The sequence below is a fragment of the Pituophis catenifer genome, unplaced genomic scaffold (genome assembly GCF_029215685.1).
Source record: "Pituophis catenifer annectens isolate HBS135680 unplaced genomic scaffold, rPitCat1.0.hap2 SCAF_9, whole genome shotgun sequence".
NCBI lineage: Eukaryota > Metazoa > Chordata > Lepidosauria > Squamata > Colubridae > Pituophis > Pituophis catenifer.
The window spans coordinates 19,566,805-19,582,783 of NW_027256889.1; the positions used below are offsets into that span (position 1 = coordinate 19,566,805).

Genomic DNA, 15,979 nt, shown 5'->3' on the forward strand with positions numbered 1-15,979 from the left:
ATCGAGGAATGGACTTTGAAGATGGCCAGTTTTGCAGAGATGGCGAAGATTTCAGCATACTTAAAAGATTGTTCACAAGAGACTTATGAATGGGAATGGAAAAAGTGGATAGATTATGTTCAGAACAAATATCAAACTAGGAAGTATCAAATAGCTTTCATTTGAAAATGATATATCAAGATAGAAATATTTCAATGTAATGAAGATAATATATATATATATATATATATATATATATATATATATATATATATATATATATGGGGGAGGGAGGGGTTCAAGTTTTATATAAGTTTTATACTAAGGGGGGTTTCTTATGAGTATATGAGTATATTGTGTGGAAGTCCGGGGGGAGGGGAGGGTTAGGGAGGGTTAGGGAGGTTGGGAAGTTTGGGGTGGGTTGAGGGGGGGGGAAAGGGGTGAAAATGTAATTGTAAAACTTTTGCAATAAAAAAAAAAGATCTATGTTCAAATATCAATGACTAGGCCATCTAACCACTGAAGTGCAGCATCGTTTATATTTTTAAAAATCAGATACTGGACCACTATATGTCTTCAACTTACAGCCGGTCCCCATGTGGTCTGAAAAAAATGAATCCTATCAGCAGAGGTTAAGAGATTGTTATGTGAAAACAAGTGAAGAGAAATCAAAATCCACAAATCATGTAATGAAGTTCAGATAGAAAGAGATAGAAAGTGACCACATTGTTTGCTTTTAACATATAGGCCAGTGTTTCCCTACTTTAGCAAGTTTAAGATGAATGGACTTCAACTCCTAGAATTCCCCAGCCAGCATGCTCTAGCTGGGAAAACACCGCTTTTGGTCAAATATGAAACAACTGGAGCATCTCACAGTGTCGTTTGCTTTGATTTTCAGATGCTCTTTGGATGATTCTGCCGAATACAGCGTGGAAGTGAAAAACTCTTATGGAGAAGCCAACTCATTTGCAACTGTATTTGTCAGGAGTAAGTCTCGACTTGACTTTGACAAATGCAAAAACATTCTTGCAAAGTCAGATGTTCTCTGCATGAAAGATATTTCTTCCTCAGATGCACTGTTGCAATACAAGCGATGCATGTTTCAACTCCTGAAGAGTCCTCCCAATTGTTTTCTAACCCATTACTCATCCATTAATCCAAACATTGCCAATTTTTTATTCTCCTTCAGGCATGTTGGAAAAGGATTCCCAGCACTCCCCTAGTTAGATGTGGGAGGGTAGCCCAACAACTGGAAAACACCTGGTTGAGAGCGATTGCCAATTCGGTCCTCTTTTGCAGTTTTCCATCAGTTTTATGCCAAGTGTGTTTCTTCAGACTAAAAGTTCTCAATCTGGTTTTTGTCAAAACTAAAGCAAACAAACTGGGATGTGGTAGCTCAGTGGCTAAAAGGCTGAGATTGTTGATCGAAAGGTCGGCAGTTCAGCAGTTCAAATCCCTAGTGCCATGTAATGGAGTGAGCTCCTGTTACTTGTTCCAGCTTCTGCCAACCTAGCAGTTCGAAAGCACTTAAAAAATGCAAGTGGAAAAATAGGGACCACCCTTGGTGGGAAGGTAACAGCGTTCCATGCACCTTTGGTGTTTAGTCATGCCGGCCACATGACCATGGAGACATCTTCGGACAGCGCTGGCTCTTTGGCTTTGAAATGGAGATGAGCACCACCCCCTAGAGTCACAGCCACATTTGTGCCAGCAGAAGTCGGAAAATGCTATTTTGGATGCAGAGCAAGAAGAAATGGGCAGAGACCATGGTGGGCTGGGGTAGATTGAGGGCAATGTGTGTTCCTTTCCTTAAGACATGACACTGAACTGGCCTCTTGCTGGGGCAAGACAGATTGTAAGTCCAACCTTAAAAAGTTGAGCTTGACTTGACTTCATCCATACGAATCCTTTAGGTCAAAGTTTTCAACAACCAACTGTACATTCTTATTTGCAAATGAAACAGTGAGATGCACCTTTATCAATGCCTGTATTTCTCCCTCTCTTCCTTTCCCACTCCTCCATCAACTCCCCTCTTCTCTCTTGTAGAATATTATGGGATGGAATCTGGATTTGACTCAGAAATCTATAAACGTGAGTAGTCGTTTATGGTCCTTTATAATGGTTGTTTTTTCTTGGATTTAGCGAATCATGCACGTACATAGTACAACTGTTTGGTTGGTCCATTTTAAAGATGGTTTAAAATGAACCAGAGGTGAAAAGAAAGCAAGACTCGGATTGCAATGATAGCAGAAATAAAATAGGTTCCTGCAACATGCTTTAATGCGGTCACGGAATTAACCCCTTAATAAGGATTTGTACAATATGTGAAAACATGCGCTAACTAAGCAGGCTGAGCTTATATAGTGATTTAATTTCAAAACAACTACGATTAAAAATAACCAGTCTGACTGAGCTGTGTGATTGCAGCTGTTAGCTATTTACTTGACCTGATTAAGGATGTTGTGCACACACCCTGTAGGGGCATCAGTAGGAGGTACCAAAATCTGCCAGATGGAGTGTTTGGAGCAGGGCTGTCAAACTCACGTCGTCACTGAGGCCATGTGACGTATCGGGACTTTTTTCCCCTGTATCGGGCCGGGAGTTTGACAGCTCTGGTCTGGAGTCATGATCAAAGCTCAACCCTTTTTCTACATGGATGTACCATTGTTGCACATACAAAAGGGGAAGGGCTTCTGTGCAGATTTTAAGACTCTTGGAATCTACATGGAACAGAAGAAAACGAGAAATCCTATTCCAGAGCAATCTTAGACTTGTTAGAATAGAACAGAACAGAACAGAACAGAACAGAACAGAACAGAACAGAATAGAATAGAATAGAATTTTTATTGGCCAAATGTGATTGGACACACAAGGGATTTGTCTTGGTGCATCCGCTCTCAGAGTACATAAAAGAAAAGATACGTTCATCAAGAATCATAAGGTACAACACTTAATGATAGTCATAGGGTACCAATAAGCAATCAGGAAACAATATCAATATAAATCATAAGGATACCAGCAACAAGATTACAGTCATACAGTCGTAAGTGGAAGGAGATGGGTGGTGGGAACGATGAGATTAATAGTAGTGCAGACTTAGTAAATAGTTTGACAGTGTTGAGGGAATTATTTGTTTAGCGGAGTGATGGCGTTCGGGAAAAAACTGTCCTTCTGTCTAGTTGCTCTGGTGTGCAGTGCTCTATAGCATCGTTTTGAGGGTAGGAGTTGAAACAGTTTATGTCCAGGATGTGAGGGGTCTGTAAATATTTTCAGTTACAGATAGTCCTCAGCTTACAACCATAATTGAGTCTGGAATTTTAGTAGTAAGTTATAGCAGTTATTAAGTGGGCCTGATTTTAGGACCTTTTTTGCAGCAGTCATTAAGCAAACAACACAGTCATTAAATGAACCCATTATACCCAATGGGAGTTTTTTGCTGGAAACTGAAAGTAAACACCAGAAACTGGCCCAAAATACCAAAAATCATGGAGATGTGGGATGCTGTACATGGCCATAAATGTGGGCCAGTAGCCCAGTGCCAAAAATGCAATCAAGTGATCACAAGGGAGGGGAGCAACCATTGTAACTTTGAAACTAAGTCATAAGCAGCTCTGGAGAGGTCTGTTGTAACTTGGAACACAGTCATTAAGTGAGGACTATCTGTACTTCTGCTTAGTAAAAGCTGGGAAGAAAGACCCAGACGTCATTGAGGGCACCCAATAGTGATGATGGGGCATTAGCAGCTATAATGCACATCAAAGCATATCATACAGTATGTAGACACCTGAAAAGATACATTTTGGTAAGTGGTAACATGGGACCTCTTTTCACCTGCTCTCTCTCTCTCACACACACACACATGGTGATCTCTGCATTAAGACTGGCATAGCTGAAGACCAGATTCAAACTGCTCCAGGCACATTGTGGGGAAAAAATGGGTCAGAAATGCCCCAAGTCAGAAGAGGACTATCATTCTTTTTTCTCCATCAATGATCAACCTTCTTTCCAGGGGTGGGCTGCTGGGGGTTCGCAGGGGTTCGGGAGAACCTCTAGCTAAGATTCTGTGCAGTTTGGAGAACCCCCAAATCCCACTCCTGGTTGGGCCCACCCCGCCCACCCCACCCAGGAGTCCCCATGTGGCCCGTTTTGGATGTAGTTAAGTGCAGGGTGTGCACAGAGGCTCAGGAAGGGTGAAAAAACGGGCCTACCGGAAGTTCAGGAAGGCCAGAAATGGCCCTGTTTCTGGCCTCCAGAGGGCCTCCAGAGCCTGGGGAGGCCGTTTTCGCCCTCCAGGAGGCTTGAGGAAAGCCTCCGGAGCCCGGGAAGGGCCCATCGTGGTGCCGGAGGCTGACTAGGCCATGCCCACCATGGCTACGCCCACCCAGCAACTGGGCAGCGAACCCCTTGCTAAAACTTTTGAAGCCCATCCTTGCTTCTTTCTAACCCAACATCTTGTTTGCTTCTTAGAGAGACTCAGAGACATAGAAGCTGACTTTGCCAGCACATTGAAGCCCATCTTTGCTAGAGAGAAGGAACCGTTCACCGTCTTCTGCACTTTCACTTCAGATCTTCAGGAATACCAACGAAACATTTCCTGGTTCCGTGACGGTTTGTATATGTAGCCACAATGCTGCATGAGAAAGCATCAAAATATGCTGCATCAGGTTTAGCAGCCTTTTGTTCCCCATCTTTGGATGCCAATTATATGATGGTGCTTTTACAAAACAAAACACCCTTTACTTGGTAACTGAATTAACTCATTTCAGTAGTTTGTATAATACAATGAGCCCTGACCTAAGCCAACAGTTTTCACACCTTCATAGAGTTATCAGAGAGATCTATCACCTACCCAAATGATCAAAATCTCATGCAAAACCTACCAAAATTTTGTGAGGTTTCCAGATGATTTCCAGAATTCTTGCATGAGATTTTTTGGGACATCTCATGTCAAGCTGTAAGAATTCAGAAAATTCAAAACATTATTTTTAGGGAGATAGGGAGTCATGTCATGTGGAGATCTAGCAGATATCTTAACTACATTGTTGTTTTGAAAAGTCTACATATCCTTGATGATCTGTCTCTAGATTTTATAGGTCATAACCCAGAAGAATAGCCCAAGGCATCTCATAGTTTCAGTTGTATGTCTTAAGGAAATTCCTCACCAGGGTGGGGAAAATTATTTGAGTTCATCCTAGGCAAACCAATAAAATAAACTGGAGAATTTCTCCTTATCACAATTTTCACGTGTTCGTGGTTTTAATTGCCATACTATCTATGTTCCAAGTTCCAACATTTTCATTTATCATGTGAATTAGTATTTTAAATGGGAAGAGAATCAGGTTGCTCCTTATTATGGCTAAAAGTGTCCTTAACTCAAGTCAAGTTTATTTGTAGTGACTGCATCCATCCAAAATTCTTGGTAGCATTTTTGAAACTAGTTCGCCATTGATTTCTGCAAGAATGAATTTTGTCCTTCCAATCTAACCAACATGACTGGTATATCCAGGAGATTGTCCATCTATAGCAGGGGTGTCAAACTCACATCATCACCGTGCCGTCATCTGATGTATCGGGACTGGTTTCCCCTTTGCTAAACTGGGTGTGGGCGTGGCCAGCATGTGATGCATCTGGCCCAAGGGCCAGGAGTTTGACAGTCCTGATCTATAGACTAACCAAGGGTGATCTTTTTAGCTTCTGAGATCAGCTGGGGTCTACTAATTGTTGCCAGTTGTTGAAGACTTGCCTTAAAATATATCCACCAATGTTTCTGGAGATTCTCAGTCATCAGGTCATGGTTGTCCCAAATGTGCTTTTTCAAGAGGCAACTGGACTTTCTGGTTTTTCTTTGAAGACATTTTGCTTCTCATCCAAGAAGCTTCTTCAGCTCTGACCTCTTTTAGCTTTGAAAGAAGGGGCCAAAGAGGCCATCTATGTCAAAATTGAACAGCCCTCTCTCAACAGAGGTTGAAAGAGGGGAGGGATACAATCTATCTCCAGTCTACAACTCAGTCCTTTCAACAGTTCTCAAAAGGCTCCACACCCATTTGCACTACTTGGGTGACCCTGATGACACAGACAAAGCTCCAGGTGGCCTCAACGACTCTCAAAAAGGATGCAAATGACCAGCAGTCTCAAAAGGAGTATAAATCCTTCCATTCCTCCACCATCCAGTCAGAGCTGAAGTAGCTTCTTGGATGAGAAACGAAACGTCTCCAAAGAAAAAAGAGAAAATCCAGTTGCCTCTTGAAAAAAGCACCTTTGGGATATATCCACCAAAAGGACTTGTTCCCCAATAGTGCTTTTGCTGGTGGTGGGAGAGGAGGAGAAAGAGGAGTTATCATTTTTTAAATTTTTATTTTAACTAACGTGCTACTGTTTGACACAGACAGCACATTTTACAAGCAAAATCTGAACATGTTCAGGATTCTAGATTCTGAGCATGTGCTAAGTATCATCTCTAGTATGAATGCACTGACTGGATAAAACAAGGTGATGCTTATGTCCTGTATGGCAGGTGAGTTGCTGAAAGATTCTGACCGCCGGCAAACAAAATGTGGGGACCGGGAGGCAACCCTGACGGTATCCTGTGCTTACAAGGAGGATGAAGGCTTTTACAGCATCCGCATCCCGACACAAGACGGCTACAATGAACAAAAAGCTTATGTGTTTGTTAGGGGTATGTTCACCAGTATTGATCTGACAATTTAATATTATTTATCAGGGGTGTCAAACCTGATTTGATTGAGGGCCGCATCAGGGTTGTGTTTGGGTGGGCATGGCTGGGCATGGCCAGCTCGATGTCCTTTGTGTCGGGGGCACCTGGGGTGGCCCGAGTGCTCTGCCACAGAAAACGGGCTCCTGAGATCCGTTTTCGGCTGCGGCGACTTCTGCAGCCCTCTGCCATCAAAAATGGAGCTCAGGAGGGCTGTGCGAGCTCCATTTTCAGTTCTGACGGCCTCCTACAACCCTCTGCCAGCAAAAATGGAGCTTGGGAGGGCCGCCTGTGGCCTTCCCGAGCTCCATTTTCACTGGCAGAGGCACTGCGGGCCGGTCCTTCGCTATTTCCAGGGTGGCCCCATGGGCCAGATTTAAGTACCCCCGTGGGCTGGATCAGGCCCCGGACATTGTGTTTGACACCCCTGTTATATATTATTTCAAAAGCCTAAGAAGTTTCAAGGTTGACTCAGCCTTCCATCCTTTCGAGGTAGGTAAAATGAGGACCCGGATTGTGGGGGCAATAAGCTGACTTTGTATAAAATAGAACACCGCTTAGGGGGGGCCAAAAGCTCTACTAAGCAGGTATATACAAAAGTATGAAGACTATTGCTTAATGCATTGTAAGCCGCCCTGAGTCTCCGGAGAAGGGCGGCATATAAATCGAACCAATAAATAAATAAATAAGTAAATAAGTAAATAAATAAACCTTTTCCAACTAATAGATTCCAGTTGAGCTAGACTGTTGTTGTTACAACTCTTACTCAGCTTGACCATGAAAGGTGCCCTAAATGTCTCTCACAGATTCTCATGGAACCCCCACAAATCCTGTGGAGCACATTTTGAAAAACCTACACTTGAGCAGTTTCCCTCAGCCTGATGATATTCAGATGTATCTGACTGTGGTTCCTATACTATATGTGGAGATTATAGATCTTGATTTACAGCCCCCAATTGTGATTGTAAATTGAGGATTATCTATATGGAGAATATAGTCCCCTCCCACAATCACGATTGGTACTAGCGAAGATTGATGGGGTTGTAGACCAAGACTACAACCCTAAGACTAAGAGCCTTGGTGGCACAGCAGACTAAAGCACTGTTAAGTAACACCAGCTGCCTGCAATTACTGCAAGTTCAAATCTCACCAGGCTCAAGGTTGACTCAGCCTTCCATCCTTTCGAGGTAGGGAAAATGAGGACCCAGTTTGTGGGGGCAATAAGCTGACTTTGTATAAAAAAGAACACCGCTGGGGGGGGGCGAAAGCCCTACTAAGCAGGTATATACAAAAGTATGAAGGCTATTGCTTAACGCATTATAAGCCGCCCTGAGTCTCCGGAAAATAAATTGAACCAATAAATAAATAAATAAATAAATAAATAAGACTTCTAGAGTCCATCTAGTTGAAGAAGGCTGGCTAGTTGAAGGGCAAGAGAAAGCCAGCGAGAAATAAAAACAGATTAGGAGTTAGCTTTATATTTCTAATTTCCTTCATAAACTCACAGCACCATATATACATACAATAAATGGCCCTTTCTCAAGGTTGTGGAAGTGACTTTCCCAAAGTTACTCAGATGAACCTTGTCTCTGCTGTCCAGCCAACACCATGAGTACTGTACTTATGATAGTGAATGCTTCCCATCACCAGCAATGATTTCAGGGTATGGCAGATAAAAGTGAGATGTCCTTTGTCTTGATTCAACAATCTCACGATAGCTTCCTGTCCTTCTCAGATGCTGCAGCTGCAACAGCTGGTGCTCCCGGATCTCCTCTCCTCGTACAATGTCATGATGTGAACAAAAACAGCCTCATACTTTCATGGATACCTCCCAGTGATAATGGTGGAAGCCCCATCATTGGTTATTACATTAAAAGGTTCATACTCTATAGTCGTCCAATCTTCCTCCCTCCCTCCTTTTTATTTATTTATTTTTGAGATCACAATCAATTGTACAAAAGTGTTAATTTTGCCTTCCAGGTGTGAAATGGGCACAGATGAATGGGTTCCTTACAATGACCAGCTGGTGAAAACTTGCAGGTCACCAGTTTTGGGTCTCACAGAAGGAAAGACTTACCAGTTCCGAGTGAAAGCTGTCAATTGTGCAGGAATCAGTAACCCTTCGAAGGCCAGCAGCCCTGTGACAATGATCGATCCCAATGAGGCCAAGAGGTTGCTAAGTACGTCATTCCTGGTTTTGACCATGTGAAGGTTCACAAGAATTGAAGGAAGTCTTCAAGACCATGCAGGCCACCAATAACCTCAAGTAAAAGAGTTGTGGTACAAAGAATGAGTATCCTATGCCAACGCATCCAAGGAGCAAAAAAGATTTTGCTAGATTGATCAACCAAATATTCCCTTTGGTTGAATTAATCAAATTAATCAAACTGAAGCAATCCAATGGTTGATTCAGTTTGACAATTCAACTGAACTATAATTTATATACCTATAAATTGTAATGTGTGGCTTCCAACTCATTAATTTTCTTTTTCTTTGATTAGACATTCCTTATGACGATGGGATGAGGACAATTATAGTTTCGAAAGATGAACTGGAACGTAAGTTCATAGACAACTTCATTCCTTAAATACTCCTCCGATAAGTACTCTATTCCAGAGGTGTTTTCATGTTAAATTGAATTACTTATACATTCTGAGGAGTAGCAATTTTAGAATTTGTCCTTTCCACTACAAATGGAAGTTCTTGTAACAAAAGAGTTATCCAGGAAGCTGCCTTTAAATTGGACCAGAACTTAATCTAGTTGAGTATCTTCTACCCAACTGCCAGTGATTTTCCAGGGTCTAAAAAGTACATTCTCTTGGAGATGCCAAGAACTAAGCAAAGAGCTTCTGTGGACAAAATTTTGATATTCAGCTGTATTGTTCCTTTATAGACACATCCCTTGATTCTATCGTAGCAGTCATGCTCTCCAGATAGGTTGGACTTGGGTGAGAAAGTATGGGAAGTGAAGTCCAACTTTACTGGAGAATACCATATTACCAACCTAGCTATTATTTCCTTGTTGCAAATCTGGTATCAGTAAAGTGTGTGATGGCTATTTTAACTCTCCTTTCCTATAGCTGAGATTAAGATCCCATTGCCTCCCACCAATGTTCATGCCAGTGAGACCAGAGAAGATTATGTGATCCTTTCCTGGGATGAGCCAAATCCCAGAGGCAAAGAGCCACTGAATTACTATATAGAAAAGGTAAGGAGACGACACAGTTGCAAGATACAGTAGACCAATCAGTAGATCAGTAATCTAAAACTACCTTTAGATTAGCCTGAACTTCATTCAGGTTCTTCCAAATCAAATTCTTTCTCAAACAAATTTGAGGACTAAGACTAACTGTCCACCAATCCTGATGACCTTCATCAGGATTGAGATAAGGGCAACATCATGGGGACATGGCAGAAAAAAAGAGGTTGCAGGAGGTAGATGAAGGATGGAAAAATACTAACATGCACATTGCTAGTTTTTAGATTTCATGGTAGACCAAATGGAGGAGAGCCATAGTCAGTAGGCAACATTCTAATTTTTACATCACAGCAGTGGTGGGTTTCAAAATTTTTTACTACTGGTTCTGTGGGGGTGGCTTGGTGGGCGTGGCATGGCTTGCTGGGTATGGCTTGGTGGGCATGGCAGGGGAAGTATATTGTAAAATCTCCATTCCATCCCCAATCCAGGGGAAGGTTACTGCAAAATCCCCATTTCCTCCCGATCAGCTGGGACTTGGGAGGCAGAGAATAGATGGGGGCGGGGCCAGTCAGAATTTTTACTACCGGTTCTCTGAACTACTCAAAATTTCCACTACTGGTTCTCCAGAACTGGTCAGAACCTGCTGAAACCCACCTCTGCATCACAGGTTATGCAACTCTCCATAATTTCTTCTAAGATCTATAATTTGAGCCTTACTAAGTCAATTCCTGTGGATTTCCAGATTTCCACATTAGTTCACTGGACATGAAAATGCAGGGTTGGTCATCCTTTTCTCCTAGCAGAAAACCTGTTGCCCCAGGCTGATAGAAGCCCATTTTATGACAAATAATGGTGGCCTTCTTTCTATCTTTTCAGTCAATCGCAGGGAGTGACAAATGGCAGATGATTAATCTGGATATGCCCGTCAGTTCCACCACTTTCCCTGTCTTTGGTCTGGAGAAGGCAAAATCCTATTGTTTCCGAGTACGGTCGGTGAACAAGTATGGAGTGAGCAATCCTTCTTTGCCCAGTGACCCTATCTCTCTGGGAAAAAAGATTGGTAATCTCTCATTCTTTTTCTTTTAATTGTCACTAAATAAAATCTAGAGGGATGCGGTGGCTCAGTGGCGATCGAAAGGTCGGCAGTTCAGCGGATCGAATCCCTAGTGCCGCGTAACGGGGTGAGCTCCCGTTACTTGTCCCAGCTTCTGCCAACCTAGCAGTTCGAAAACACGTAAAAAATGCAAGTAGAAAAATAGGAACCCCGTTTGGTGGGAAGGTAACAGCGTTTTGTGTGCCTTTGGCGTTTAGGCATGCAGGCCACATGACCACGGAGATGTCTTTGGACAGCGCTGGCTCTTCGGCTTTGAAATGGAAATGAGCACTGCCCCCTAGAGTCGGGAACGAGTAGCACATATGTGCTACTAAATAAAATCTAGTAAATCCTGCTGTTGGCTGGAGAATTCTGGGAATTGACATCCACATGTCTTAAAGTTGCTGAGGTTGAGAAAACACTAGTTGAGCTGATAGAGATTGGAGTTGAAAGGAAGCATAATGATCTTCAAGTAGCTACTGCTTTTAAGTTTCTATTTTTTCCCATCTTTTTTTTTTTTCTTTTTAGCTCCGCTTCCACCCCCATCTCAGGTCCTGGCTTTCAGAGATACCAAGACATCTGTGGTCGTGCAGTGGAGCAAGCCAAAAAAAGGAGAGGAACCACTGGGTTATTACATCTATTGCCGGGAAGTTGGGACAGATGAATGGCAGACAGTGAACAATAAACCTGTCACTGGTCACGAGTGAGTTCATTTGGTGATTCTTTCCATCTCTGTAGCTTTTAGGCCTTTCTGGGAGAGGAGTGGGAAAATGGTACCCTGTTTCGTGGTTTCAAAACAAGGAAAGGAAGGATGTTGTAATCATGTGGATTCAGGTGCATTGAGCTAGTCCAGATGTTCTCCCTTTTCAAGACTCTAGTTTTGTTCGGCAACAAAGGAACTGGTTGCAATGGGCAAAGGGATGCTCATGGAATCTTCTTCGTTTAATGGGTTTGTCTTAGAAGCAGCTCATCTAATCAAGATCTAAAAAAGAATGGTGTTCCAAACAACAATTAGAGTATGTTCCAGGGGTGGGTTCTAAAATTTTTTACTACCAGTTCTGTGCACATGGCTTATTTTGTGGATGTGGCTTGGTGAGAGGTAATGTGACTGGGTGGGCGTGGCCAATTTTTTTATTTAACTTTTCAAAGCATTTTTTCTACAACCTTAAGAGGTTACAGGAAAAAATGCTTTGAAAAGTCTCTGCCGATCAGGCAACTCAGCTGGGATCGTCAGAGGCTTTTCAAAGCATTTTTTTTACCACCTCTTCAAGGTTGTAGAAAAAATGCTTTGAAAAGCCTCTGACGTTCCCAGCTGAGCCACGGGATCATCGGAGACTTTTTTTTTTTTACCTTTAAAAGCATTTTTTTGGTTGAAGAGGTTGTAGAAAAATTGCTTTTAAAAGTAAAAAAATAAAAAAACCTCTGATGAGGTGGTCGAGGTAAGTGAGTGGCGACCGGGCCGGGGACCAGTTCGGGGGTGTGGCCAGCCAATGTTATTACCAGTTCTCGGAACTAGTACAAATTTTTACTACCGGTTCTTGCAAAACCGGTGCGAACTGGGAGCAACCCACCACTGGTATGTTCATCTTGGAGATAACAGCACAGAGATATCAGCACTTTAAAATAAATTAGTTAGAGATGGTTTATCCAAGTAACTAGAAAGGTCAATCATAACCTGATAAATTGCCCTTTGGAAGGACAATTTGCAAAGTCAGTGTCATTGCTGAAAATATCCTGCTGATTACAACTGTCTACCAGCTCTCATCTGGCAGACCTCATGGTTGCATTCACACTGTGCTAAATTTGGTTAGTTGCTTGTTGGTTTAGCAAGGTCTGTGAATCTAAGCTATATTGGTTTTTTATGATATATATACCCATAAAGGTTCCCCTTGCACATATGTGTTAGTCGTTCCCGACTCTAGGGGGTGGTGCTCATCTCCGTTTCAAAGCCGAAGAGCCAGCGCTGTCCGAAGACGTCTCCGTGGTCATGTGGCCGGCATGTCTAAATACCGAAGGCACATGGAACGCTGTTACCTTCCCACCAAAGGTGGTTCCTATTTTTCTACTTGTGTTTTTTACCTGCTTTGGCAGAAGCTGGGACAAGTAACGGGCGCTCACCCCGTTATGTGGCATTAGGGATTCGAACTGCTGAACTGCCGACTTTTCAATTGACAAGCTCAGTATCTTAATCACTGAGCCACCACGTTCCTTATATATACCCATAAAATAGGCTAATTTGGTAACCAAATTCACTGTGTTGTATGAAAATAGCCAATATGTTCCAAGGTGACTGAAAGCTTCCACTGTTCTATATTTAGAGTCTCTAGTGTTGTGTTTTTCAATCTTGGCAACTTTCAGGTGGGTGGATTACAGCTGCCAGAATTCCCCAGACTCCCAATTCTGGGAGTTGAAGTCCACACACCTTAAAGTTGTTAAGATTCAGAAACACTGCTCCGGTGTGATAAACCAGTACTAAGAAGTAACATTGGAGAATGGATGGGTGACTTGCTGTTTTGTTTCTTAGATTTACTGTTCCAGGACTCAAGACTGGCAAACAATATGTCTTCTGTGTCAAATGTGTCAATGAAGCTGGTGTAGGAGAAAGCTCCCCAGAATCTGATCCCATTCTTGTGAGACAGGCAATCTGTAAGTACCTATTGTGGTATTGTGCGATCCCTCTACCTGCATCTGATCCAGAGCACCCTCCTTCAACCTGGTGCTGCCAAATCCTAACTTTCACCATAGCCAGCCTCCATGGCTGGCTGTGATGAGAAGTGTAATCCAATACATCTAGACTATTTATTAAATCTGCATTACTATTGATCTTCTCATCATTCCCACCACCCATCTCCTTCCACTTATGACTGTATGACTGTAACTTTGTTGCTTGGATCCTTACAATTTATATTGATTTTGAATGTTTCCTGATTGCTTATTTCCTATGACTATCATTACGTGTTGTACCTTATGATTTCTGATGAACATATCTTTTTTTTTAATGTAGACTGAGACCATATGCACCAAAGACAAATCCCTTGTGTGTCTAATCACACTTGGCCAATAAAAATTCTATTCTATTCTATTCTATTCTATTCTATTCTAGTCTAGTCTAGTCTAGTCTAGTCTAGTCTAGTCTAGTCTAGTCTAGTCTAGTCTAGTCTAGTCTAGTCTAGTCTATCTAGAGAAGATCAAGTTTGGGAAGGATGAATTGTGTAGGGTCAGGGAAACTTTGGGTCATTATGTGCTACCATGAAATCTAGGAGGAAGGCAAGAACAGGTAAGTGGAGGAGGAGAGGAGAGGAGGAAGGGGAAGGGGAAGAATGGAGAGGAGAGGAGGAAGGGGAAGGGGAAGGGGAAGAGAGGAGAAGGGAGAGGAGAGGGGAGGAGAGGAGGAGAGGAGAGGAGAGGAGAGGAGAGGAGAGGAGAAAGGGAAAGAATGGAGATGAGGTGAGACAAGACAAGACAAGATAAGACAAGATGAGATAAGACAATTTTTGGGATGTGACAAAGATTCTGTTTTTCTTCAGCTTTGGAAATGATGGGGGAAATCTTTGTTTTGACATTTCCAGCCTAAAAATAGCAAAAGATAATTGCCATTTTTCAACAATTATGGGCAAAAATGGAAATACCGAGGCTACATTTGCCTCAGGGTTTTAAGCAGAGAAGCAGCATGCTGATGAGATGCCCATCTTCCATGATATTTTCATGTTTTCCCTCCCTTGCAGCTCTTCCCTCCACCCCACGAGATTTTGCCCTGCTGAACTGTGGGAAGGACACCATGACCATAGGCTGGAAGTCTCCAAAACGCAAAGGTGGTTCAAAGATTCTGGGCTATTTCTTGGATCAGCATGAAACATCACAGACTGACTGGCATGAAACCAACATTAAGCCCATTGCTGAACGGGTTTATACGGTATGGAGCCAGTGCCATATTTGGACTTGGGCAGGGATCTCAACCTCTGCTCTCTCTCAGATTGCAGCCATTTTTTATTATGGCTGAATCTTTTTCTTTTGCCAAAAAAGCAAAAACAAAATTAAAATGGGTGCTTGATTGTCAGGATGACATTGTGGACACTAGAACTTTTTCCATATTCACTAAGCTAGGTTTCCATATCTTGATGCACTTCAGATAATTCATACTTTCAGCTTCCCGAGTTCCCTCTTTCACTCCAAGAATTCTTTAGCTGTGTTGGCTGGGAATTTGGAGAGTTGAATTTTATATATCTAGAAGTGGGCATCCAGTTGGGAAGGCTGGTTTAATGGGAATACAAAGACATGTCTCTGTAAATGCTAGGCCTTCTTTTCAAGGCAAGGCTTTGGACAATGCTCAGTATCTCTGGTGATTCTACAGGTCACCAACCTGGACGAAGGACAATTTTATCAGTTCCGTGGTTATGCCATGAACATAGTTGGCGTCGGGAAGGTGTCAGAGCCCAGTGATATTTTCAAATGTGAGGAATGGACAATGCCAGAACCAGGTAAAGATCTAATCTTGGACAGATCCAAACCGCATTACTCATAAAATTGGTCACCTGTAGCCTCCAAAACTGAAGGAGTTGGATTCAATAATAAGGAACCTTCCAATATTAACTAGGAATTGAAATGGAGTGGTATACTCAGTTGAAAATACAAGCGAGATATGGGAAAGATACAAAATTATATGGTTTTTATTTGGAAATGACAACATTGGATGAGATACTCACAGGAACTGAGGAAAAAATGATCAGAAGACTATATAGTTACTTATTGGAAGTGAAGTTGGAAGAAGAACAAGTGAAAGGAACAATGATAGCATGGGCAAAAAAATTTGGCTATAAAGTTGAGCTAGATAAATGGCAACAACTATGGGAAAGAAATTATAAATTAACAATGGCCACAGTATATAAAGAGAATTTGTATAAATTGTTTTATAGATGGCACATGTCACCAGAGAGATTGGCAAAAATGTTTAAAGATAAATCAGCTAAATGTTGGAAATGTCATCAGATACCGGGAT

At 42.2% G+C, this 15,979-nt stretch overlaps 1 protein-coding gene across 1 annotated transcript in view; it reads left to right on the forward strand.

Annotated features, from left to right (window-relative positions):
* The window catches only part of MYOM3 (myomesin 3), an 80,271-nt gene that overhangs the window by 22,965 nt on the left and 41,327 nt on the right, over nucleotides 1-15,979 (forward strand). Inside the window, exons 7-19 of the mRNA XM_070950083.1 lie at nucleotides 878-966; nucleotides 2,026-2,070; nucleotides 4,447-4,587; nucleotides 6,494-6,655; nucleotides 8,427-8,568; nucleotides 8,672-8,871; nucleotides 9,193-9,249; nucleotides 9,772-9,899; nucleotides 10,767-10,950; nucleotides 11,512-11,686; nucleotides 13,508-13,629; nucleotides 14,709-14,896; nucleotides 15,335-15,461. Coding sequence (XP_070806184.1) covers nucleotides 878-966; nucleotides 2,026-2,070; nucleotides 4,447-4,587; nucleotides 6,494-6,655; nucleotides 8,427-8,568; nucleotides 8,672-8,871; nucleotides 9,193-9,249; nucleotides 9,772-9,899; nucleotides 10,767-10,950; nucleotides 11,512-11,686; nucleotides 13,508-13,629; nucleotides 14,709-14,896; nucleotides 15,335-15,461 — 1,760 coding nt within the window. The remainder of the gene's footprint in view (nucleotides 1-877; nucleotides 967-2,025; nucleotides 2,071-4,446; nucleotides 4,588-6,493; nucleotides 6,656-8,426; nucleotides 8,569-8,671; nucleotides 8,872-9,192; nucleotides 9,250-9,771; nucleotides 9,900-10,766; nucleotides 10,951-11,511; nucleotides 11,687-13,507; nucleotides 13,630-14,708; nucleotides 14,897-15,334; nucleotides 15,462-15,979) is intronic.